Raw genomic sequence first — 24,513 nt, forward strand, 5'->3', positions numbered from 1 at the left:
TGTGTGTGTGTGTGTGTGTGTGTGTGTGTGTGTGTGTGTGTGTGTGTTCATTAGCTCAGTCATATCTGATTCTTTGTGACCCTATGGACTGTAGCCCACCAGGCTCCTGACTCCAGATCCAAATTCATCCGGTTCCAGAGTCCACTCTCCTTCTCTCTTCTGACCGGCACAGCAGCACCCCTTCCATCCTCCACATTCTCTGGGCTCAGCAGAGACTGGTTTTGGATCCAGCGCCGCCTGACCCAGAGGCACACTCAAGCCCTGATGCCACGCTGCTGCTAAGCTTGTTAAGAGAAACTGAGCACCCACTTTTAGGGATGGGCTCCTTGTTTTGTTTCCCATGGTCCCCCAGTGGATGCTCTGAGTCCCTGCTCAGCTAGCACACTAAGAAGAGGGTGGAGCACATGACCTTGGAACACCCAACCTCCAGCCTTTCCCAAATAACATGTGGGGTGGAAGAAAAAGCACTCGTTAATTCCAAAAAAAAAAAAAAGTTCAAGATTGAAGCAACTTAGTAGTAACTGAGTGCAACCTCCCCAACCCTATTTATGGACAGGATAGCTGAAGCCCGGAGAAGGGAAGGAACGCGGGCAAGGCATAAGCAAAGCAATTTCTTTCTGCAGGTATTGATGGATGGATACCTTCTATGTGCCAGGCACCATGCTAGGCATGGAGCTCTGGGGGTTAATAATAAAAACTGTCCCCTGACAGGAGAGCTGATGGTCCTATAGGAGGTGAGCAGTAACTCAATGACCAGTGGTGATGAGCACCCCAAGGAAGTGGAAGAAGTAGGGTGCTATAAGGCAGCAGACCCCAACATTTCTTGGCACCAGGGACCAGTTTTGTGGAAGATGATTTTTCCACAGATGACAGGGGGTCGAGTGTAGGGGAGATGGTTTAGGTGGTAATGCAAGTGATAGGGAGTGATGGGGAGTGGCAGATGCAACTTGGCTCACTCGCCAGGCCACCACTCACTTCCTGCTGTGTGGCCCAGGAGGTGCCAAGGACCAGTACTAGTCCACAGCCTAGGGGCTGGGGACCCCTCCCATAAGGAACAGCAGTGACAAAGGAGCTGGTCCTAAGTGGGGCCTCAGAGAAGGCTGCTCTGAGGCCGTGATGTGGAAGTGGCATCTTGAAAGGTGGGTAGAGGAAAACCAGGCTAAGAGTGTGGAGAAGAGCACCCCAAGTAGTGGGACCAGCCTGTGCAAAGGCCCTGAGGTAGAAGCATGATGGATGAGTTCCAAAAAGGACCACAGTCGCGGGGACAGAGGGAGCTCAAGGGAAGGCAGTAGGAGATGAGAGGTGCTGCTGCTGCTGCTAAGTCACTTCAGTCGTGTCCAACTCTGTGTGACCCCACAGACGGCAGCCCAGGCTCCTCCGTCCCTGGGATTCTCCAGGCAAGAACACTGGAGTGGGTTGCCATTTCCTTCTCCAATGCATGAAAGTGAAAAGTGAAAGTGAAGTAGCTCAGTTGTGTCTGACTCGTAGCAACCCCATGGACCGCAGCCCACCAGGCTCCTCCGGAGGGAAGTGGGCAAATCATAGGGAGTGTTACAGAGTATAGGAAGGATTTCAACATTCCACTCAAGGGCCTGGGAAGTCACGGCAGGGGATTTATACCGGAGCGGGATTCTGTAAAACCTCACTGTGTTCTGTAAGATCAGCCTGGCTGAACCACAGAAGATAAAATCAGAGACTGGTGGAATCCTCTGGGAGTGATATGATGATGGCTTAAACCAAGATGGGACAGTGAGAAGAGTTGACAAAAGTTGTCCATCTGTTGGCTGTTCAGTTTAGGGAGGGAAGAGTTGGGAACGACCTCCAGGTTCTGACCTGAACAACAACAGGTGAACAGAGGGCCAGTCACCGGGCCAGGGAGGCCTGGAGACCTTGCAGTTCCCTAGGAAGATGAAGAGGGTAGTTTTCAGACAGTTTATGTTTGGATGCTTGAGCAACGTGGAGAGATAGCACCAAGCAGTGGTACCCAGGTCTCCAGTCGCCCTGAAACTCCCAAGCCCTCCATACAACCCCCGCAGGATGCCATGTACACACACCCTGGGTCTACCCAGCTGTGCAGCCAGCTGGTCATCCTCATCTTAGCTGCTCTGCTGACGGGCCTCTCTCCATCACCTCCTCCCACAGAAGGCAGAGCCTCAGCATCTGTGTCTCTCACATCATGATCTCAGAAGAGGGAATTTGCTTTAGTTATTGGAAGGCTGCCGTCTGCAAGTCCCCAAGCCAGGGCCCATGTCACTGACAATTTCCAAGGCCTTGAAAGGGACCTTTAATCCAATTGTCTGTGGCAGGCAGTTAATGGGCAGCCCCTCCTTCCCCCTCCACCTTCCTCACGGCTTTCCTTTTGAAGGCAGCCCCAGGGAAGAGCTGCCCAGCGCAGCCCTGGCCAGCCCTGACAGCTGCACGCCCACACAGCCAGGAGGGTCTTCCAGGCAGCTGGGGAAGACCACCGGTGCCCAGCCCTTGGTGTCAAGCCCCTCTGTGCCTGGTGGGGGCGTACCCCTAGCCATGTTCCTTGCTCAGCACGAAGGGCTGCACAGATATTACAGTGCCCCCAGCAACACATTTTCCAGATGGAAAAACCAAGGCTAACAGACATCATGGTCACCCTGTAAATTCTGGAAGTGGATGTCCGACTGCATTCTGCGTCCAGAAGCCTCACTTATTACATATCAAGTGAACAATGGTGCTAACTGCCGCATGAACTGCTGTGTGCGTCAGGTCCCGAGCTAAGAGTTTCAAGTCCTCAACCTGCACAACAGCTCTGTGGTATACGTACCATTTTTCCTCCCATTTTACCAGTGAGGAAACAGAGGCACAGGGAGGTTAAGGAACTTACTCCAGGTCACACAGCTAATAAGTGGCAAAGTCAGCATCTGTATCAGGTCTGGCTCTCTGGAGCACTTCTTATTCTTTATTATCTGTCCCTACCCATCAAACCAGTCAATATGAAGGGAAATCAACCCTGAATATTCATTGGAAGGACTGATGCTAAAGCTGAAGCTCCAATACTTTGGCCACCTGATGGGAAGAGCTGACTCATTGGAAAAGACCCTGATGCTGGGAAAGATTGAAGGCAGGAGGAGAAGGGGACGACAGAGGATGAGATGGTTGGATGACATCACCGATTTAATGGACATGAGTTTGAGCAAACTCTGGGAGACAGTGAAGGACAGGGAAGCCTGGTGTGCTGCAGTCCTTGGGGTCGCAAAGATTTAGACATGACTGAGCAACTGAACAACAACAACCCCATACTTAGCCTAGTTGCACTTTTTTTCCTAATCACTTCCACATGAAATTTAGGTATACCACAGGTATACTTTCTGTCTCTCTGAATGTATGTATCCATATGTATGTGTGTATATGAGGGCAATGTCATCACATTAAGAATGGTCTGGAATCTATACTAGGGCTACCCAGTAGGAACAGAATGCAAGCCATACGTGTAACTTTAACTTTTCTAGTAGCCACATTAAAAAAAGAGAGAGAGAGAGATGGGTAAAATTAATTTTAATCATGTTATTTAAGCCAAAATCTCAAAAATCTTGCCATTTCAAAATATTATTTGTTATCAATGTAAAAATTATTAAGGAAAAATTTACATTCTGCTTTCTCATGAAGACTTTGAAATCTGCTGGATGTTTCCAACCCAGCCCAGCCCTATTTCAAGTCCTCAACAGCCGTGTAAGGCTAGTGGCCACAGAGTGGATGGTGTCCCCCCTGCTGTAACCACTCTGCTAAAGTAATATCGTCTACCTTCCCAGAAGCCTTGAACATAATGTTCTGAGAGACTTTTTTTCAATCAAAGAACCCTTTGGAGAGTCACCACCATTCCTAACCAGCAGGTCCCACTTTCGTGTTCTGAGGCCTCCTATGGACAAGACAACATGCTAATATGTTCTCAAGGAGATACGAAGACTGAGAACTGTCGAGCAGTTGAGGGGGCTGGGTATGAAACGTTACCAAACCCTACTGCCCTCCAGGCCCTGAGACTTCGCACCCATTATCTTTCCACCCTCCCATTCAGCCTGGGAGGAGGAGGGGTTCGACAGTATCATCCCATTCTACTGATGAGGAAACTGACACAGAAAATGCAGATCTTGTCCAGGGCCCCCCTATCTGACCTCGCCAACCCAGAGCAGAGCACAGCAGGCACCGGAAAGCATGCAAAGGCTTTTAGGAACAAGAAGGGCAGGCCGGAGGGAAGGTTTTGGGGGGTTTATAAATGTGTGTTGGAGGCTGCATGAGAAGGAGGAAGCCAGGCTTCTGAGGATGAAGAAGGGGCATTTGCAAGGAATGAACAAGCAATGCATGGATTTCTGGCAGAAGACACAGTCAAGGAGACTCTGAAGAGGCAGACAGCGTATCCAGGCACTAGGTGCCTTAGCAAGTAGCCCATGTGCGGGGCACTGTATGAGGAGAGTCGAAGCTCCATTATCAAGTAAAGCACCCGTTGCCCAACCTGCGGGCCATAATGCCAGAGGAATCCACCTTCCCAAAATATTTACCAGAAGGCTCTGGGCACCAGACTCCATTCTGTAAACTTGGGTACCATTCCAAAGCTGAAACGATAGATCTCCTGGAGAGCAAGATAAACTCTCCCTCACATTCTAAATAACGACAGGGAGGTGAGGAAGAGAACGAAATAAATCAACCTTCTCCAACTGCACAACTTAAAAGGGATTATGCTCAGAAGCAAGAAGAAGGCAGGGATGCCGTCTCCTTATCAGGCACACGGCTGCTCCAGACACAAACAGAACTCTTGGCAGGCATCCTTCTTCCCCATCGTTGGGGGAGGGGGGAATGAAGTCTTAATCCGCAAAGGTCAAACTCATCCTCCTTAAGTACAATCAAGCCGATGCTGTTTTTCCCTAATTTCCAGGAAAGAACAGTCCCTTCCGTGAGCTGAGGTACAGACTAGGGTTCAAGAAATGAAGCTCATAAATCTCCAATTTGCTGGCGTGACCCAGATTTCCAATCCTCCACCATGGAATCCAACCAGGAGTCTCATTCGGGACTCAGGAAATATGCCCACTGCACTCCAAGGCAAAGGAAGCTCCAGGATAAGTTGGTTTTGCAATATGAGTAAGGAAGGCCCATCTCCCTGCCTCTGACAATCACCACTGGACGTCACGGATTGAGCAAACAAGTAAGTACTTGACAGAGATGATCTCATTTAATACTCACACATGCCCATGAGGTGGATAACTCTGTTATCCCCAACTCTGCTATCCTCAACTTACAAATGGAAATGGAAGCTCAGAGGGGCGAAGACCCAGAGTCACAGAGCCTGTAAATGGGAGAGCCAGCTGACCCCAGGCTTGCTCTCCAGCTGGGGGCCTTCCCACACTGGCGTGCAACCCTGTTTCTTCCTTTCTCTGCTACCCCGCTTCCCTCCTTTACAGCTTAGGCTCCCTTCTGCCCACCTAACAAGTCCCAAATCCCCAGGGAGGGTTAAGAGAAGGTGGGTGCATGCCCAGGAGCCCCTTACCCCCTAGGCTCCTGTGTCATCTCATATCACCTACTCCCAGCTCCAGAAATGCAGCCCAGCCTCTCAAACAGCCCATCCAAGAAGCGGGCTTCCTAGCATAATATTTTCCTCCCACAGAACGTGAGAATAAAGGGCTCTTTGCTTGTCTCCTGAAATAACTGGCTCTCACCATAAAGCAATCTTCTGCCCAGTAAAAATATTTCTGTAAAACTTGGTAACTCTATCTGCAGTTCCTTTTCTGAAAGTCAAAAACCTTGGAGAGTGAAACATGGCAGGGACAGACTTTATGACAAGCTCATGAAGTCATGTCTCCCCAGAAATTTCCTCCTTAACCCTGTGATTAATTTGCTGTTAACCACAGGGGTTTTGTGTCTTAATACTCTCAAAGCAAAGCACCAGTTTGCATTTCTACAGAACAATACCCACCACCTGCGACCTAGTGTCCAGCCAGGTGGGCAACAGAACCACTGGCTGGGGCTCAGGGGCCAGAGAGGACTCTGCTGAGATTAGGGACCTCCACCAAGCAGACATCATGCACAGGTGAGCTGTCACCTGTCCATGGCCTGACCATGGCCACGCAGGAGGCACAGTTTATAAAATAAGTGAGAGGTGTCCTAAGATCAGAATGGAAAACCGCTCACAGCTAACTCAAACTCACCCCAAGATGGCTGGATAAGTCATTGAAATCTCCTTGGCCTTAGTCTGCCCATCTGGAAATGGAAAAGAATCACTCCAGGGAACTCTTGAGTGAACAAAGATGTTCTCTCTGAACCTCTTCATCCATCAAATAGCAACCAAGCCCCTTCCAGATGCTGCCTTGGGTCCCAGAGAGATGGCTTGGGTTCACTGGGAATCAGCAGCTCCAGAGAGGTCTTATCGGACTATTGAGTATGTTTACTGAGTGCTGACTGCATGCTAAACCTTAAATCACAACACGCATTATTTCGTTTAATCCTTGAAATGACTCCAAGAGATGAATGCTTTTTCCCTTCATTTTACAGGTAAGGAAATTAAAACCCAAAGTGAATACAGTTCAGTACAAACCCAGATCAGAAGTCCAGGTCCAAAGCTGTGTGCCCCCCTGGAGTAGAGAAGATCCATATAAGAAAAAAAAAAAAGTTAAATGATGAGGTTTTTAAAACATTCATACAAACTCAGGCAGCAGTTCTTAACCTGGGGGCTACAGGTGCCCTGAAATTAGGGGTCAAGGTGTAAGAGCACTTATTTAAGGAGAAAGACACCATCTGATATAGCAGATTCCCAGAAGCGTCTTATTACCTATCCCCTGAGGGTTAAGGATCACCTAATTATGTCGTGTATGGATGTGAGAGTTGGACTGTGATGAAAGCTGAGCGCCGAAGAATTGATGCTTTTGAACTGTGGTGTTGGAGAAGACTCTTGAGAGTCCTTTGGACTGCAAGGAGATCCAACCAGTCCATTCTAAAGGAGTTCAGTCCTCGATGTTCTTTGGAAGGAATGATGCTAAAGCTGAAACTCCAGTATTTTGGCCACCTCATGTGAAGAGTTGACTCATTGGAAAAGACTCTGCTGCTGGGAGGGATTGGGGGCAGGAGGAGAAGGGGACGACAGAGGATGAGATGGCTGGATGGCATCACTGACTCGATGGACGTGGGTTTGGGTGAACTCCAGGAGTTGGTGATGGACAGGGAGGCCTGGCGTGCTGTGATTCATGGGGTTGCAAAGAGTCGGACATGACTGAGCAACTGAACTGAACTGAACTGAACCATGCTCATCACAGAGAGGCTAGGAGCTTGAAAGGAAAGCTATGACTCATGGGGGCTGCATGGAGGAGCCCCCCTTCTAGATTTGCATGGCAAACCACTTATGCTCTTCCAAGAGCCAATGGCAAGCAATGGTCCTCCCCAGATAGCTAGCTAATTGTCAGGCTGCCTCATCCCCACCCACGCCTGCCAGCTGCTGAGTGGAGCTGCGGTCAGTGCGTTTTACATGAAGCACAGATGTTGGTTCCGTCCACCCACTGTGCATTCTGCAGTCTTCTTCTCATAGGTGGTTTTCCTTTAGGGAACCACCCACCCCCACCATCCCAGACCTTGAGGTTTGTGGGGAGGGGGCTCTGATCCCAGCCCCCACTCCAGGGTGGCCATGTGACCCAGAACTGGCAGAAGCAGAGGGTTTGGTTCTGGGATGGCCATGGGATCAAGTCACAACTACAGGATCCCAGCCTAAACTTTGGTCGAAACTATCTTCTAGTTGGAGATGGAAGCCCAGACTGCTAGGAGCCAAATTTCCACCACCTGAGGGAGAGTCAGCCCAAGAAAGAAGCTGACCCAAAAGAAACCAGAGCTGAGAGCAGAAGCTGCCACCCTGGGACAGCTGGATGGAGCTCTAGGACCCAGCTTTCCTGAATTTGGATTTCCCTAGTGGCTCAGATGGTAAAGAATCTGCCTGCAACGTGAGAGAACTGGGTTTGATCCCTGGATCAGGAAGATCCCCTGGAGGAGGGCATAGCAACCCATTCCAGTACTCTTGCCTGGAGAATCCCATGGACAGAGGACTTGGATGGGCCACAGTCCATGGGGTCACAAAGAGTCAGACACAATTGAGCGAATTCAATTCACCCTCCCGACCTCCCCATTGCAGAGGTCAATAAGATGCCTCTGTAGGAAACAGCTAAGATAGGCTTAAAATTCAAAGGGTCCTGACTCATCCACACAGAGAAAGGTCACACCTACTTAGCCACAAACCCCCATGAAGCTTCTGCCCTTGTGAATTTTGAAGACTCTGGCTTGGCGGGGGGCGGGGGGCGGGGGGAGGGCAGGACTCTGGCTTTGCCAGAAAAGAAATAGAGGGCTTGGTCGGGGAGGGACCCCTAAAGGCACTACCCTGAGTCCATCCCAGCCCCACATCCCCTTCCAGCTACTGGCATCTCTCTCCATCTCTTCCAGAAAAGCGTATCCCCAGAGCTGTCTACGTGTGCTATTTTCTCATTTCTCCTAAATGTATTGGCTCTTTGAAAAATACAAAGTGGTACTTCCTCACTGGGGGAAAAAAGTCAACAATGTAAAAATGTATAATGTGAAAATTGAATTCCTTCTCTCCTCACCATCTCCCACCACTGCACGCCTCGGGGAAACAGAGTTTGACAGTGTATTATTCCAGTTCTTTCCATGTACATCAGCAAATATATAGAGACACAGGCCTGAACAGACGTTTGTATACTGCAAAAATCAGGGCCACTTTATTCTGATGTTTTGTTCTCGCTTTGCTCATTCAACAGCATCTCAGGGCCTCCTTCCTATCAGCATGTAGCCCTCATTCAACCTGATTTTACCAGTTGCAGAGAGATCCTGAAATGGAAGGGCTACACCACTGTCTACTGGCCTATCTTCTGGTGATGGATATTTGAGTTACTATAAGTGTTCCTTCTTTCAAATAATGTAGCCATGGATGTTCACACATGTACGTGCTTCTGCTCCCGTGCAAGTGTTCCTCAGTCCCTTCAGGACCCATGCCAGTCTCACCTGCGCTATCATTCCACCAAGACAGCTCCTGCCAAACCGGCTGGGACCACCAGGACCCAAAGTCCAATGGACACCTTTTCTTACTCAGGCTGTCAGCAGTTTCTCTCCAGGAGACCACATCCTCCCTCCCGGTAAAATACTCTGATGGCCCCCAATCTATCCCAGCTGGAGCTTCTCTGGTGGCTCAGATGGTAAAGAATCTTCCTGCAATGCTGGAGACCTGGGTAGGATCCTTGGGTCAGGGAGATTCCACTGTAGAAGGAAATGGCAACCCACTGCAGTATTCTTGCCTGGAGAATCCCATGGACGGGGGAGCCCAGTGGGCTACAGTCCATGGGGTTGCAAAGAGTCGGACACGAGTGAGTGACTACACTTTCACTTGTACTTTTCTTTCATTCCATCGCATCTCCCAGTACTTATGTCCCTGTGTAGTCCCTTTCCCTGAACCTGGGCTGAACCTGGGACTAGCTTCAACAAAGAGAGTGTGACACTGCCAATTCTAGGTCTAAATCCTTGAAAGGCCTGGCAGTTTCCGCTTTTGCACTTGCAGGAACTTGGCCATCATATGAGAAGTCTGACTGCCCCGAGACTGCCATACTATGAGGAAGCCCAAGCCAACCCTGCAGTGAGGCCACCTGAAAGAGAACCGAAGCCCCAGACATGAGCCAAGTGGACCTGTGGCAGCTGGCCCCTCGCTGTTGGAGCCAACCCAACTAGGCCACAGGGAGCTGGAGATTAGGTGTCCCTGCCAAGCCCTGCTCAAACTGCATAATCTTAAGCAGATCACAAAATGATTAAGTCACTAAGTTTTGGACTAATTTGTTACACAACAAAACGTAACCTAGACATCCGTCTTTTCTTTACTACATTCTGAGAGGAGGAAGTAAAGGCCAGGAGAGGTCACAGCAGACACCTAATGGCTAAGCTGGGCTCAGGATTCCCCAAACAGTGTTCTGTCCAGAAGGATTGAGTTTGCAGGATGCAGCTGCTGCTTGTCATGCTCAGAGGCTGGTTTCTAAGGTCAGAGGACATGGGACCCCCCAAGGGCCCTCTTCATGCCCTAAGCAAAGGGAGTGGGTGTACAAGACAGCAACCATGGAAATCCTGGGAAATCTGTTCTGACCAAACTGTCAACACACCAAAAAGCCCTGATGTCAAGAAAGAGAAATTAGGCTCAGAGAGGTTAGGGAACTTGCTCAAAGTCACACAGCCAGTGAGAAGCAGGGCTAGGTCCTGAAACCAGGCATTCAAACTCAGAGTCTAGACCAGTGACCAAACACCAGTGTTTTCTAACACTTATAGTGACCCACAATAAGAATTATGCTTTATAATGGGCCTCCATATATATGGGTTTGGGTATAGATATGCATTTAGATATAGACACATCTGGGCTTCCCTGGTGGCTCAGTTGGTAAAGCATCTGCCTGCAATGTGGGAGACCCAGGTTCAATCCCTGGGTTGGGAAGATTCCCTGGAGAAGGAAATGGCAACCCACTCCACTACTCTTGCCTGTAAAATTCCATGGACAGAGGAGCCTGGTCCATGGGGTCACAAAGAGTCAGACAGGACTGAATGACTTTACTTTCTTTCTTTTTATAGACATATCTAGATCTATGTATCTATTTATTGGTATGGACATCCATGTCTGTATATCCATATCTATTTACCATCTATAGACATGCCTGTCTATGACTAGGAACTAAACAGAAAGTAACACAAAGCAACATTTACTATTACTACACAGGATGTTCTCTCTTATTTTTGTTTTTGTCTATTTCATTTTTTTTAATACTGGTCACTACATAGATTTCAAGAGCCATGAATGGGCTTATAAGACACAGTTTAAGAAAAAAAAAAACTCACCTATAATGAGTTAAGACAGCTCTAAAATCAGACTGCTCTGAATTCGAATCTTGCTAGAGCAAGATTTCACTTCCAAGTCAAGTGACTTTGGGCAAGAAGGCAGATTTCCTTAAAATCTGTTTCCCCAGCAGTAAAATGGGATAATGGTAGTACCTGCCTCATAGTGGGGCTGGGAGAACGGAGTAGTAGTGACAGCTCTTGGCCCAGGGCCTGGCATCATACAGATGCTCAATGCTGCACCCATGGCTCAGCACAGGGCTCAGCATGCAGCAGGCACTTAACAACCACACTGAAGCTGCAGCCACAGAACCCCAAGTAAGGAGGCCTGTACCCAAGACTGGCTGGGGCAGTGGGTTCCTTCAGATCTCCAGGACAGGGGAGCAAGAAAAGTGCTCCCAGCACCCACTTAGAAGGCACTTCCTCCTGGTTTGTAGTAGTTCTCTGACATCATCATTTTGCTTTTGAAATCTATCTAGATCCCTGGGGGAAAGAAGGCTAAAACAAGGTCAGGGTCAAAAGCTGCCCTGTAACAAGGTACCCCAAAGTAGCACCCTCAAGCCTACTCAGGTGGAGCTGCCATGAGTCAAAGCCTGCGTGAGAGCCCTCCCACCCCCAGCCTGCGCAGGCCACTGGAGTAAGAGACACATGTGGGAGGCTCGGGTCTTCCCCAGCCTCAGTTGTGGCCTGAGGGTGGCCAGGCCCATCCTGCTGACAGGCACCATTTAGGCTCTGCGCCACCCTCTCCAGGGCCCCAGCTCTGTCCTCAAGCTCAAGGCTGGGGGCTTGGGCAGCACATGGCAGACCAGCCAATCAGCTCCAGGCTTTCGTGGGACCCAAGGTTCTCCCCCATCTCGCACTCAGCCAGAAGGAAGAGAATCTGGAGGGATCAGACGTGAATAAAAAATAAATAAAACTGTGGAAGATTTGCAGCAGGAAGACAAGGGCTCAAAACAATTTGCAACACATAGTATCCCCCACCCCCCCGCAACCCCCAAGTGCTACCCTGTGCTGGACCTTTCATTTCTACTTGAACATCTCAGGGACTGGGCTGTCCTAAGCCGGACACCAGAAGTGGGTTAAAGACTCTACTCAGCAATCACGCCTTGTGGCCTTTGCACTTCCCAAAGCCTTTGTCTGAGCTGTTTTTACCAAACCTTTCATCACCTGGCTATTTACCCTTTTGGGACTCAACAACGTAGTTCCCTAAACCAAAGGAGAACCCCTCCTCATTCTCTCTTACCACGCCCTGGTCTTTCCCTTCATCACATGCAGTGCACATTTGGGTGAGCAGCCACTCACCACAAGACACAGCTGCAAGAGGAGGGGCGACATCTGCTTTGTTCTCCCTGATTTACCAGAGTGAATGCATTTCACTCTCTGAACGACTCCACAAGGTAGGAAATTATGACCGCCCAGTCCACAGATGTGAAGGCTAAGGATCTGCAGTAAGCCATCAGGTAACCCAGGGCCACCCGGCTGGGACAGTTGGGAAGTCTGATTCTCAAAGCTCTAAACATACTCCTGACACCTACTATGGGCACACTCTGGGCGTTGGTATAAAAGGGGGCACAAACCACATCTACACTGTACTTACCCCACCTGCCCTCCCATCCTTCTCTCTACCAACTGAAACATACTATCCATGACTCCCCAGCTCCCAGCCTTGGCTTGGGCTGTACCCTCCACCTTGGAGGCAGCCTGAATCCACCCTCCCTGGCTGGGCTCAGGAGTTTAACTTGCTGAGCCTGTCTTCTCAGCTGTACACAGGGGAATAATACATGTAAAGAATGCATGTACAGTATAAGGCACTTTAATACCCACTTGTATGTGCTATTATCCCTCACACAGTCATACCCCACCAAAATCTTGTAGGTTTAAATCAACAGTCACAAGCCAGGCCATATCCAGCTGTCTGGGTCCACCCAAAAGAGTGTTTTTGAAAATTTTTATGTAGTTGACGATAATTTTTTAAATTAGAAAAATTTCACATAAAAATCCAGACGGCTGGATTCTCTTAATGATCAAAAGATGTGGCAACACCAGGCCACATTCCCACATGACAACAGCTGGCGGGGGCTGAGGGGCGCTGCTGCCTGGACACGGCACATGTACTCCCCAGGGCGTCCGAGCCCTCCCCATCTCCCAGGTGTCTCCCAGCCAGCCTGATGCGTTGGTGAATATGACTTCTCTGGTCCCTGCAGGTCCTTTAGATTCTGACCCCTGGTCTCAGCCTTACCATCCTTAGAGCTGTACTGACATGCCGTGTCTTCCAAAAACACCTCCTCCAATCTCTATAACCCTGTGTCTCTTCCTGGTTTTGTAGCAGTGAGAGCGAACTTACACAGTTACGATCCATCCCATATTACAACCATTTTACAGTTTGAGTCCTCACAGCTGCCCTGTGAAGTAGACACTATTATCATCCTCACTCTACAGATGAGGAAATACAAGCACAGACTTGCTTAGTCTATTTCATCCCCACCCTCATCCATTACCCGCCCTCCCCATCCCCCACCCCCACCCCTCACCCCCCCCCGTCCTCTGTTGCTCTGTGCCCTTAGGAAGATAACCTTGTGGACCCACTCACCAGGGCTTCCCAGTCTCTGGCTTCTGAATTCAGCTGCCAATGGGAGGGCCCGGCAAGAAACTGGAGGATGCCAGGAGATGGGGGTGGTGTGTCTCTCCTGCACCTCCTCACTACGTCTGTACCATATCTCTGACTGCAGTTAATCCTCCATCTTTATAGCTTCTGCCTGGCCTCCACCCATCCTCAGCTGTGATTCCTACAAGGATCCAATCCAAAATATCCAACACATCCTCCCTGGCCCTTTCTGCCCTTGCGGGGTGGTAACAGCTTCCTCCTATTGCCAGGGACCCACCAGACACTGGGTACCTCAAGACCCCATGAAGGCTCCCTGAATGCTGCCCATACCTCTGGAAGCTAATTTCACTTAGACTTTCCAGGGTGGCTCTGTTTCCCGCTAGATCTCTGACAGAGGTTCGACACTGTGCCCAAGCTCCCACAGGCGGAAAACAGCACAGCAGGATCTGAACCCAGGACACTGGGCCGCAGAGTCCTCACTCTGTAACCACCCCCTGACACCACCTGGTGTTCTATTCTACTTCTCCCAGTCCTTCACCTACCTGTGGGCCCCTCAAGAGTCCCCTGAGTGGCCCTTGAGAACTAAGCGCTGTGCCTGGATCGAGGCAGACCTTCCAGAATCTCTCCCTCAGCCCGTAGAATTAGTCACTTGATTCCTCTTTATCCTCTGAAGTATTTTTACAAGGGAGAGCCCATCCTTCCCCACATTCCTTCTTCCCCTAGATCAAAGGGCTTACCTCTGTCCTGCTGGCCCCTCACACAGGGCCCCTCACACACTTGTCTCTCCTCTAGACAAAGACCAAGCTCCATGGCATGGCTGAGAAGGCCCCCAGGCCCAGGCCGTGACCCCTCTTCAGCCAACTGAACTTCGATCAGTATCTCAAACAAACTGCCCTCTTCACTATAGGGCTTTCTCACATGTGGTGGGTCAGCCCAGGAGACCCTCATGTGGCCGTTACGTGTTCTCTCCCCTTGCCTCGCTCAGCACTACCCCACTCCCTATGCAACTCTGGGCTTAAATCACAGCTCCTCTGAGACCACCTGTGACCCTGGGCCAGTTCGCACTCTCTGCTCTAGACTTTCCGAGTGTCTAAAGAAAGTCTTTCAGACTTTCAGAGAATGCCCAGAACATTCTCTAACATTCCCTAAATACTGTCATTATTCAGGAGATAACTTTTCAAACATGAGCCAATCAAACATGAATATTAATGCAAAGTAAAGTATTAGCAAATCAAATATGTGCTAAGTTGCTTCAGTTGTGTCCGACTCCTTGTGACCCTCTGGACTGCCAGGCTCCTCTGTCCATGAGATTCTCCAGGCAGGAATACTGGAGTGGGTTGCCATGCCCTCCTCCAGGGGATCTTCCTGACCCAGGGATCAAACCCACATCTCTTATGTCTCCTGCATTGGCAGGCGGGTTCTTTACCACTAGCACCACCTGGGAAGCCTAGCAAATCAAATATAATAATATTTTAAAGCAGCAGTCTAGCACGGCAAAGAAGGATTTAGTTTAGGAATGCAAAGAAACTTAAACTCTAGGAAATCTGACAATGTAAATCATTCATATAAATCAACATTATATTAGCAAAGAATCATCAGCTCCATCAATACTCCAACAGCATTTGATAAAATTCAATAATTATTCCTGGTTTAAAAAATCTTAGCAAGTCAGGAGATAAAGAAAGCTTTCTTAATTAATTAAACAATGAACATCATACTTAATAGTTATGAATCAGTCAAGGATATTCTAACCAATGCAATAAGATAAGAAAAATGGATGAGAGGCAAAGATGAAAGTTCAGTTTCACTAAACTCTAAGTTCTATGAGGCAGGAAGTATGTTCTATTCCTCATAATTTCCACAACATCCTAACCACACTCAAAAATCTGTGGAATGAACAGCCACCCAGATTAGGTCTGATTCTCATTAAGTGTTCTCAAAGCACCCAGAACCTCTCCTTTGAGGCATAAATCACGACTTAGATTGTGTAATTTGTTTTTACAAACCCTTTTCTTTTCCGACTAGAATGTAAGGTCCATGAAAACAAGGACCATGCCTACTGACAGGGCAGATGTATACCTGGCATAAAGTAAGTACTGAATTTCTGTTGCACAGATGCATAAACGACTTGAATAGAATGCATTCAATACATAGTTTCCAAATTGCAATAAATGTAATAAATTTTATCCTACTTCTCAGCTAGAAGATTCGAGGCCCAGAGAAGAGAAGGATGCTTCAGCTGATGCCACACACCACTGTGAAGCCCACCCATTACCCTGGGTTCCTCTGAAAGGTGTCAGCCACACATAGGCCACAGCCCGCACAGCTCAATAAGTAAGGAAAGTGAAGCCCAACGCAATTCTTGGAGCCCTCAAAGCAAACACACATCCAGGACACACCCCGGTGGGCAGAGTCACCTGGTAAGAGCTCCTGCGTGCTGCCTTGCTGGGGAGAAAGATGACTTCAGCAGAGGGACCTGAGGCCTCCCTGGAAAAGCCCTGTGACAAGTACCACATGGATAAACAGCCCCCTCTGCTTTCCTGGGCAGTTATTAAAGAATTACTTATGTCTCTGTAAACGCTTGTTTGGAAAAGGTTCTCCACCCCACCTGGGCTTGGCAGGAGCGGCAGCATCACCAAACCTGCCCTTTGGGGAGTGATCAGCCTTTTCCTCCAGCTCCTGAACGAACTCGGCCATTCTTCATGTGCAGAGTCTGAAGTGAGCCATAAAGAAGCAGGCAGCTTCCCAGGATAAACGGAGCACGGTGACATCAAAGACTGCCTTCCAGATTAAACAACCAAGGCCTTCAGCTCTCTCTGGCGTTTCTTCCAGGATATTCTGGGCTCCTGCCTCAGTTCTCCCTTGGATGGAATGGCAGATATTTTGTTTGTGAGAGTCTGAATTTTTTCTTTCCTCGGGGAGTGGGGGAAGCGAGGGGAAAGGAGGGGGAGAGAGAGTGAGAGGAAGAAAAAGAATGTCTGTGAGAGACAAGAGCCACAAAAAGAACATGTGTGAGTAGAAAAGAGAGCGGGAAGTCAGGGAGGCAGCCTGAAATGCCTGCTTTGGAATCCAACAAGTGACCTAAAAATTCCAAAGTTGTGAACCTTCAGTCACAGTGAGTGAGGTTGCAAGAACCCTCGAGCAAAGAGGATTGTGTATGTGTGTGTGCTAAGTCGCTTCAGTCGTGTCTGACTCTGTGACCCCGTGGACTGTAGCCCGCCAGGCTCCTCTGTCCATGGGATTGATTCTCCAGGCAAGAATACTGGAGTGGGTTGCCATGCCCTCCTCCAGGGGATCCTCCCGACCCAAGGATCAAAACTGTGTCTTTTATATCTCCTGCTTTGGCAGGCAGTTGTTCTTTACCACTAGGGCCACCTAGGAAGCCCATAAGGAGGATTGCGGGGTCCCTGACTCCCCAGGGCCCACAGATCTCCTTACGGGCTCCTGCCCCTTGCTTGCCCAGAGGGTCACAATGCACTCCTCTCCCTCAGACACATCTGGTGAACTGAGGCAGGAGACCCTCTTCCCTCCAGCACAGGCTCACAGCAATTCTGCGGTAGGACAGGCTCCCCTGGGACTGGCGTGTCACTACACCCCTTGGCCCTTGGGATGCCTCCCTCTGCCAATCCCATGGCTCAGGCGCCACATCCCACCCACAGCTGGGCTTCTGACCTTCCTCCCACACAGGGCAGCAGAGGCCACCCCTCACCCAAACAGCTGGGGCAATGCCCCCCAGTCGCTGGGCATGACACTGCATGGTCTACAGAGCGTGCTGGTGTCTGGACCAGCAGGCTGGCTGCCAGGCCGGCTCCACCCCACCCACCTGGCCAGAGGGAAAGGGAGCTCACATGTGCCAAGAACCACTAAACTGTGGGGGGATTTGTAAAATCTAAAATTTGTAGCAAGAGCAAGCACCAGAGAGGTTCAGACCCCACAGGATGCACAGCCACTTGGAGCCCACAGTCCCTTCTCGAGGGCTCAGCTCAACCATGGACACTAATGTGCTGAGGCCTCCCCCAGCTCCTGCTGCACAAACCCATCCCGTCTTTGCACACTTCCTTCCTCACTGGCCCAGTGTCTCACGAGTGTCAGTGTCTGCCAATGCACCTGTGCACACGCTTATTCTTCATCTCCTTTATTAGACTGGAAGCCACAGGAGGACAGGCACCACTTCTCTGTGATCTGCCACTGCAGCCTCAATGCCTGTCTTGGCTAGGGAATTCATAATTAATAACAATTCATTATTGATCACAGTGGATGAACAGCTGAGAGACTGGAAGAAAAGGCCTAATTACAGTCTGTCATTTATTCCTGCTTCCAGCTTTACCTGGCCGGAGTAGGAAGAGGCAGTGATGGTGACCTAATCCATCTTCACTCTTCATTCATTCACTGAGCAAATTTATCATGAGAGCCCACCACACGCCCCGGGACTGCCACAAGGAAGATAGATTCCTCAGGAGGTGATTCTTCCTTTGCTGACCGCTCAGCCTTGTTGCTTTAAGGCTTCAGAGGAACAGTCTGGCCCCTGAGCCCAGTGCCCAAGCTTCCTGGTATGAGGAGGAATACGCTCTGTCCAGTCATCACCCACATTATCGCCTCACTCTGACACTCCCACAGGGCGAGGGGATTAAACATTCCCCAAGTCTAGAAGTTTGTGGGACATACTGCGGTTGTCTCCTGGTTTAGCTTCCCGCTGAGTTTACGACAGTCTGCACAAGGTGTGAATGTAGAGTGTTTATTCCTGAGTTTGAGGGAAAGCACACACATAACAGCCTGACTCGGGGAACCAGAGTCCTTCTCAAGGACAAAAAGGTTTGTAGGGAGGATAAGACACTCCTCGAAGCCTCTACCAGAGACCCCGTCACAGAGACGCATTCATGTATCCAGAATGACACCTTGCCCACTTTCCACCATTCTGAGGGACCCAGACCTACTGGAAACCAGAAGCTGGCATTCTGCCCAGCCCCAGCTTGCCCCTGCTCTCCTCCCCATCCCCCACGGGTGCAGAAAGCTGCCAGGTGGAGCTATGAAGCTGGCCTGGGTGCCACAGGCAGAGGGCACTCTCTGTGGAGAACTCAAAGAAACCAGTGAGTGGAAGCCCAGACGCCTCCTCTAGCCTCAAAGCAAATCATCTTTTAATTGTGAAACACCAAATATTTAATTTATGCTCTACCTCAAATGTCAAGTCCACCTCCCGGCACATAGCTTTGAAACCACGTAAGGAGGCCTAACACTTTCCATATGGTGAAGACATGGGGCCTTTTAATTGTGCCAACTGGTATCATTCAAGGGTAATTCCCCTGGAATCCAGCACTCAGGCAGCAGCTGGGCCGGCCTCCAATCTCATCACCCAGCCCGATACATCCCCGCAGGCTCCCACCATGCCTGCGCCCTCCCAATCTCCCCCAAATATCAAAATGCACAGGGTGCCCCTAATCAAATTACCAAACCGCCTGGCAGCCACCTTTGATCCAGAGGCAGGCTTGCCTGCACCAAAGTGCTCAGCCTGTTTTCTTCAGGCGACTTTGCCATAAAAGAATGAAAGGGCCAAACTGGGGGTTGGGGGAGGGGATGGTCTTAAATCCGGAGGTCAGTGTGCATATATGCACACGCATGTGCACGCTACAGGAGTGTTCATAGACATGCAGATTCTGCTTCCCCAAGTGTTCTCCTATCAATATCTCTGTGTCCATTTACTCCATCCATCTACTAAACTTGTTAATTTTAACCATTATATCTTCCAGATCCAACGTTTCCAATTGCTTTTCTTTTGTTAATGCCTGTTGCTGCTTCATGCTTCTAATATCATCCTTTATCTCTGAGATTATTATGCTTACTTCAGTGTCTAATTATCTAGCACACAGTTGCCTGGCATACAAATTGTTCACGTATCATTCACCTTCTATAGAACTCATACAGCTTGCATGTCTCCTTATTTTTCTCCTCTGAGCTCATATTCCCTTGAAGCTCATCATGTACCACTGAAAGGGCAGATGTCTTAACCTATGTCCCTCCAAATGAGGCTATAAAGTATGGGGGAAGGAAGCCTCTGGTTTCATAATCTGGGCCCCCATCTCCACCTTCCCAGGGCCTCAGGCACCTGCCAGGCTTTCTCCAGGTTCTACACTTTATGAAGAGTTACCTGCCAAAATTCTGCCAGGGATAAGCAGGTTATTACGCCCATTTGGCAGATGAGCTCCTTAAGGTAGACAAAGGTAAAATGGTTTATACAAGGTGACAAGCTATTGTGGCCGAGACTGACCTCATTTATTTATTTATTTTTTGGAAGGGTAGGCATGGGTTAATTGCCGATGAGGTCACCCTCTCACATCCCAAGATCTTGCATGAAACTAAGACCCACCTTAAACACTTACTAAGCTACTCAGACCCCCTCAGGGAGGAAGAGGGCAAGCAGGGGCCCCTCACGCTTCTGCCTGCCTCACCCCAAAGTACTCGGCAGCTGGCCAGCGTGCCATCTCTTAGGGATGAGTAAGTGCGACCCCCTCCAGGCAGATGCTCTGGTGCAGGAAAGTACTAGTAAGTACTCCAGAAAGGGAGAAAACCAGAGTCCACACCAGCTGGCTGGCAATTTTACAGGGTTATGAGGAGGATTAAGATAATGTAAGCAAAATGCTTGACACACATGGGTGCTTAATAAATAGTAGTTATCTTTGCAATAATAATACTGCTGGTTGGATGAGCCAGGAATGTGTCCCCAGCTGCCTTGGTGAAAGGCTGGGTGATGGAGTAGAGACAGAAGCCATTCCCAGGACAGGGACAGGTCTGGGGGGGGGGCTGGGGGTGAAGCTCTGCCAGCGCTTGGAACGAAGCACACTTTGGAGCCCACACCCTCCTACATCCTGATGAGATAATGGAAGAACCTAGAGCCACCCTTTCCGTGCCCCTAGAACTCATGGAAACTAAACAGACCGAGGGTTGCCTACTGCCATCCCATTTAATATCTCAAAGTTAAACTGGGGGCATTCTTTCTCATTCACAATTTTGACCAGTTGTACTTAACATTTTTCTCAGAATTGACTTCAGACTATCTGTTTCAACTTAGCTTCATCCTAAGCAATAATATCCATGAAATCAAGGGTTTGATGTCCCAGCTATTTTATTTTTTCTGGTAAAAAGAAAAAAAAAATGTAACTGTTAAGATAAAAACTACTCCTCTAAGTACTACTTGAAATCACCTCGCAGGCACCCACAGGACAGCCCCACACCTTGGGCTCACCCTGGCTTCTCCCTCGGCCAACTCCACCTCTGCAGGCTCAGGAATGAGGCCAGCAGTTGGGGGGGAACCAGGCGTCCGGGTCCCAGTCACCAAGCACGACTCCCAAGGAGGCAGAGTTTCTCTCTTCTGAATATCCTGGATGGCAGGGCCCACCCTCCACCACCCAACATATGTCACACTGATGGCTCTCGGGCTCACATCTTCAAAAGTGCTTTGAACAAACACTAATGACCCCTCAGCATTTCTCTGTGAGAGGGAGCTGGGAAAGCAGGGGGCAGGCCCCATCCCATGCTGTCCTCAGCTGGGGGAAGAAACCAGGCAACAAAATTCCCGTGACTTCACCAAAGCCACAGACTTAAGCTGGGGCCCCCTCTTCCCCCTCCCCCATTTTCCCCAATGGCAACTTTTACTGGCTCATATCCCTCTTGCTGGGAACACTACTATTTAATTAAAAACGACAGACTTTTGTTTTCCTCTCCTTCCTTCCTTCTCCCTCCCATCCTCCAGGATTGGATGCCAAGGAGACCCACCAAAAACATGCGGGTAACATTTGTTATGGCTTTGAAGATAAAAGTCAATTGAAGTAAGCCCTTGCTGTATTTCAAGTTTCCCCTAAAGCATGGAGCAAGCTGCCTGGCAGTTTAGGAAAGAAAAAAAAAAGGACTGCAAATAAATGTCATTCTGCAGGAATACTTTGTAAAAATAAACAAGCTGAAAAAACCCAAAACTTGATTAATGGAAATCCACTCAGTTGGCCTCTGTCTTGAGCTGCAAAATGCATTTGTTCATATGGCTAAATCGGATCATTTTCATTGGGCTTTAAAGAAATAAGGAGATCAAAAACTAGAAATGGTGGGGGGAAGAAAGGGAAGTTTGTACTTCTGTTTTTAAAGGGCCCTAACTGCAGAGCCCCCTCCCCCCACCCAGCGTTGGCCTTTCCTAGGGGACAGTAGCTTCAATTCTAACCTAGCCAGCAGATGAAAAGAAATGGAGAGGAGAAGGCCCCCTGCTCAGCAGTGTCAGTGTAGGAGGAGATGGGAACTTCCTCTAGATACAGAGGTTATTTCTTACATGCACAAGAGTCACCTATCCACAGGGTCACCTCCTACAACTGACTACACTCAGCCCAGGTCCCACCACCCTAACACACAGACATATATACACACACACACACATCTGAAAACTCCACTGGCCCCTCCCCAACCTATGAACAAGACCAAAGGACTAACCAGACCTGAAACTCAGTCTGTTCCCCTCTAAGTTTAAGAAAAAAAATTAAATGTCACATCAAAAAGTTGATTCATCCTTTGATCCTTGGCTTGCTCGAGTTCCACGCAGACCATCTGAAAGCCCTGTGCAGAGTTCCAGAGCCCATAGGACATCTGTGAACACCAATCCCAGGCCAGGAGCTGCGGCTGGACTCACTCACTCTGCTGTCACACCTACTGCTCCCCTCGGAACAAATCCAGCCACAGGGACTCACTGGGTGAAGGCTGGGGGTGGGCCAGACTAGAGCACAACGAGGCCCTCTCTCTCCTTGTGCACCAAGCCAAGGGGTCTCCCAGATCTCAGTAACCCCCAAGTTCTGCCCCCACCCAGATCACTGCCTGCTCTACTGGGACTCCAAGGCAGTTGGCACTGATGAATGCCACAGACACTTGGAACACATTTGGAGGGCAGCATAGTCCTGCCTTTCACCCAGACTCCCCCAACAGCCTTCCCTCTTCCCTAGCGCAACTCCAAATCCACCTTTGAATGCTGGCCACAGAAACAAGAAAGAAATCAGAGCAAGTCCCGAATCCCTCTAGCACAGACAAGTTCCCCATCAACTGGCCCACCTCACCTAGGACATTTCCCCCCAGGCAGCCCTCTGCTCCCCAACTGGCCCCTCCATCTGTGTCACCAGTAAGGTTCCCCGAGGCAGGGGGTGTGCAGGGTCATGGTGGTGGGGCAGGGGCACCTAAGGGATTTCTGGGCTTATAAGCTGTGCCAAGAGGTGCTAAAAGTTGGCTGGGGGGTGTATGGAGACCCATCTCTGAGGCTGAAAGGGAGGTAAGTGGGGCTCGTACCCGAGTTCCTCTGCCAACGGTGCCCGCCGCCCGCAGCTGTCGGGGTCCCGAGCTGCCACCCGGGCAGCGCTGCCTCCCGATCCACTCCTCGATGCCTTTCCGAGCCCAGGCGGCGCTCACAGCGAAGCTGTCACCTGGGGCGGGGACGACATGAAGCCCCTGAGTCTGGCCCCTAGGCTGAAAGTTACCCGAGAGAGGAGAGAAAGAGTGGGCGAGGCAGAGGCAGCAGGGACCAGGAGGGTGCTAAGAGCTGCGCACGATCCTGAGAGAGGGACGCAGGTAATCAGGAGAAGGGGGTTCTCGAAGCGAAGCCCCGAGAGCAGGGACCTCGAGGTGAGCCAAGAGGGACACGTCTGGGGATCAGGAGAGCGAGCGCCAGAGGCCAGGACTACGGAGAGGAGGGACGGACACGGGGCGAGGGGAAGAGGGACCTGAGGGTCAGGAGAAGGGGCGCAGGAGCCAAGATCTCGGAGTGGGGGCTGACGACCAAAAAGAGCGGAGGCAGGCTCTTGGTGACTGGGCGGCAGTGAGCGCGGAATTGGGGTACCGTAGGGGAGGGGTTGAAGGTCAGAAGAGAAAGTACTGGATAGCAGGGAGGGGGTGGGGGTGGGGGGGCAGAGAGGGGGACACAAAGTGTGCTCCAAGGAGAGGGTTTGTGGGACTGGTGGCTGGAGTAACGGGTGGGGGCGGCCCTGGTAATCAGATCCGCGGGTTAGGCCATTCCGCTGCCGTCCGCGGTGCTTCCCCGTCTAGCTCCCACCCTCCCCCCTGGTCCGTGCCCCGCGCGCGCCTACCTTCCGGGCTCTCCCTGCGCTTGCACACGGCGGCTGCAGGCACAACGCGCGCGGCGGCGGCGGCGGCGGGAGCCGGAAAGAAAGGAGAGGCAGAGAGTTAGCAATCGCGGGGACGAGGGCGGCGGGGGCCAGGGGGCCGGCGCGCGGGCGGGGACACTGACCCGGCTTGGAGTGAAGTTTCCCCATGCTGGGGGCGCGGCTGGAGGGGGCGTCCCTAAGCCATGCGCCCGGCCGGCGGGCCCTGAAGGCTCGCCGCGCCTTGTCTCGCTCTCCTCCTCCCGGAGCGGCCCCGGAGCTGAGCAGAGCCCGAGGCGGCGCCGGGACTCGCTCCTGCCGCTGTTGCCGCGGCCGGACTGACGCCCGGGCGAGCCGAGCCCCCAGCCCGCCGCCGCGGCCCGCGCCTCCCCGCGCGCCCATTGGCCGGGCGCGGCGCATCAAAGGCGAGGCGGACCTCCGAGGGGGCGGACTGGGGGCGGGGCCGGCGGACTGGGGGCGGGGCGTGGAGAAGCGCTTAGGGCTGGACACAGCGCCCCCCTCCAGGCTTCGGTCTTCGACCCGGGCCGGGGGCTGGGGACCCGGGACTGGGGACTAGAGGTGGGGTTGGGTGGTGGAGGGAGGCGGAGGAGCTCTGGTCAGTAGGAATATTGGGACAGACACCTTCTTGGGTCCTGCCCGCTGTAGAACAACTGCTCCTCTCACAAGGCTGCTCACGGCGCTACGTGTTCCCTGCGCTCGATTTTTCCTGGAAGCGGACTGGACTCTGCGGCTCCAATTTACAGGTGATGAAACTGAGGTCGGAGACGAGATGCTGCTCGGAGCGCCCGCAACGTTGCCCTTTCCCAAGTCTTGCACGGTCGGACTTCGGCAGAAAATGTTCGCTATTCCCCGCCCAAAGCCCGCCCCGCTTCTCCTCCGAACCTCTCTCTAGGCTTTGATTTG

The 24,513-nt window shown here is 50.8% G+C and overlaps 1 protein-coding gene across 1 annotated transcript in view; it reads right to left on the minus strand.

Moving 5' to 3' along the window:
- Positions 1-23,896, minus strand: part of NKD1 (NKD inhibitor of WNT signaling pathway 1) — a 92,651-nt gene extending 68,755 nt beyond the window's left edge. Inside the window, exons 1-3 of the mRNA XM_040253460.1 lie at positions 23,736-23,896; positions 23,575-23,607; positions 22,781-22,914 (exon numbers count right to left, since the gene is read on the minus strand). Of these exons, the coding sequence (XP_040109394.1) occupies positions 22,781-22,914; positions 23,575-23,607; positions 23,736-23,760 (192 nt within the window). The 5' untranslated portion in view covers positions 23,761-23,896. The remainder of the gene's footprint in view (positions 1-22,780; positions 22,915-23,574; positions 23,608-23,735) is intronic.
- Positions 23,897-24,513: the final 617 nt, after the last annotated feature.

The sequence above is a fragment of the Oryx dammah genome, unplaced genomic scaffold (assembly GCF_014754425.2).
Source record: "Oryx dammah isolate SB20612 unplaced genomic scaffold, SCBI_Odam_1.1 HiC_scaffold_13, whole genome shotgun sequence".
In the NCBI taxonomy this organism is placed as follows: domain Eukaryota; kingdom Metazoa; phylum Chordata; class Mammalia; order Artiodactyla; family Bovidae; genus Oryx; species Oryx dammah.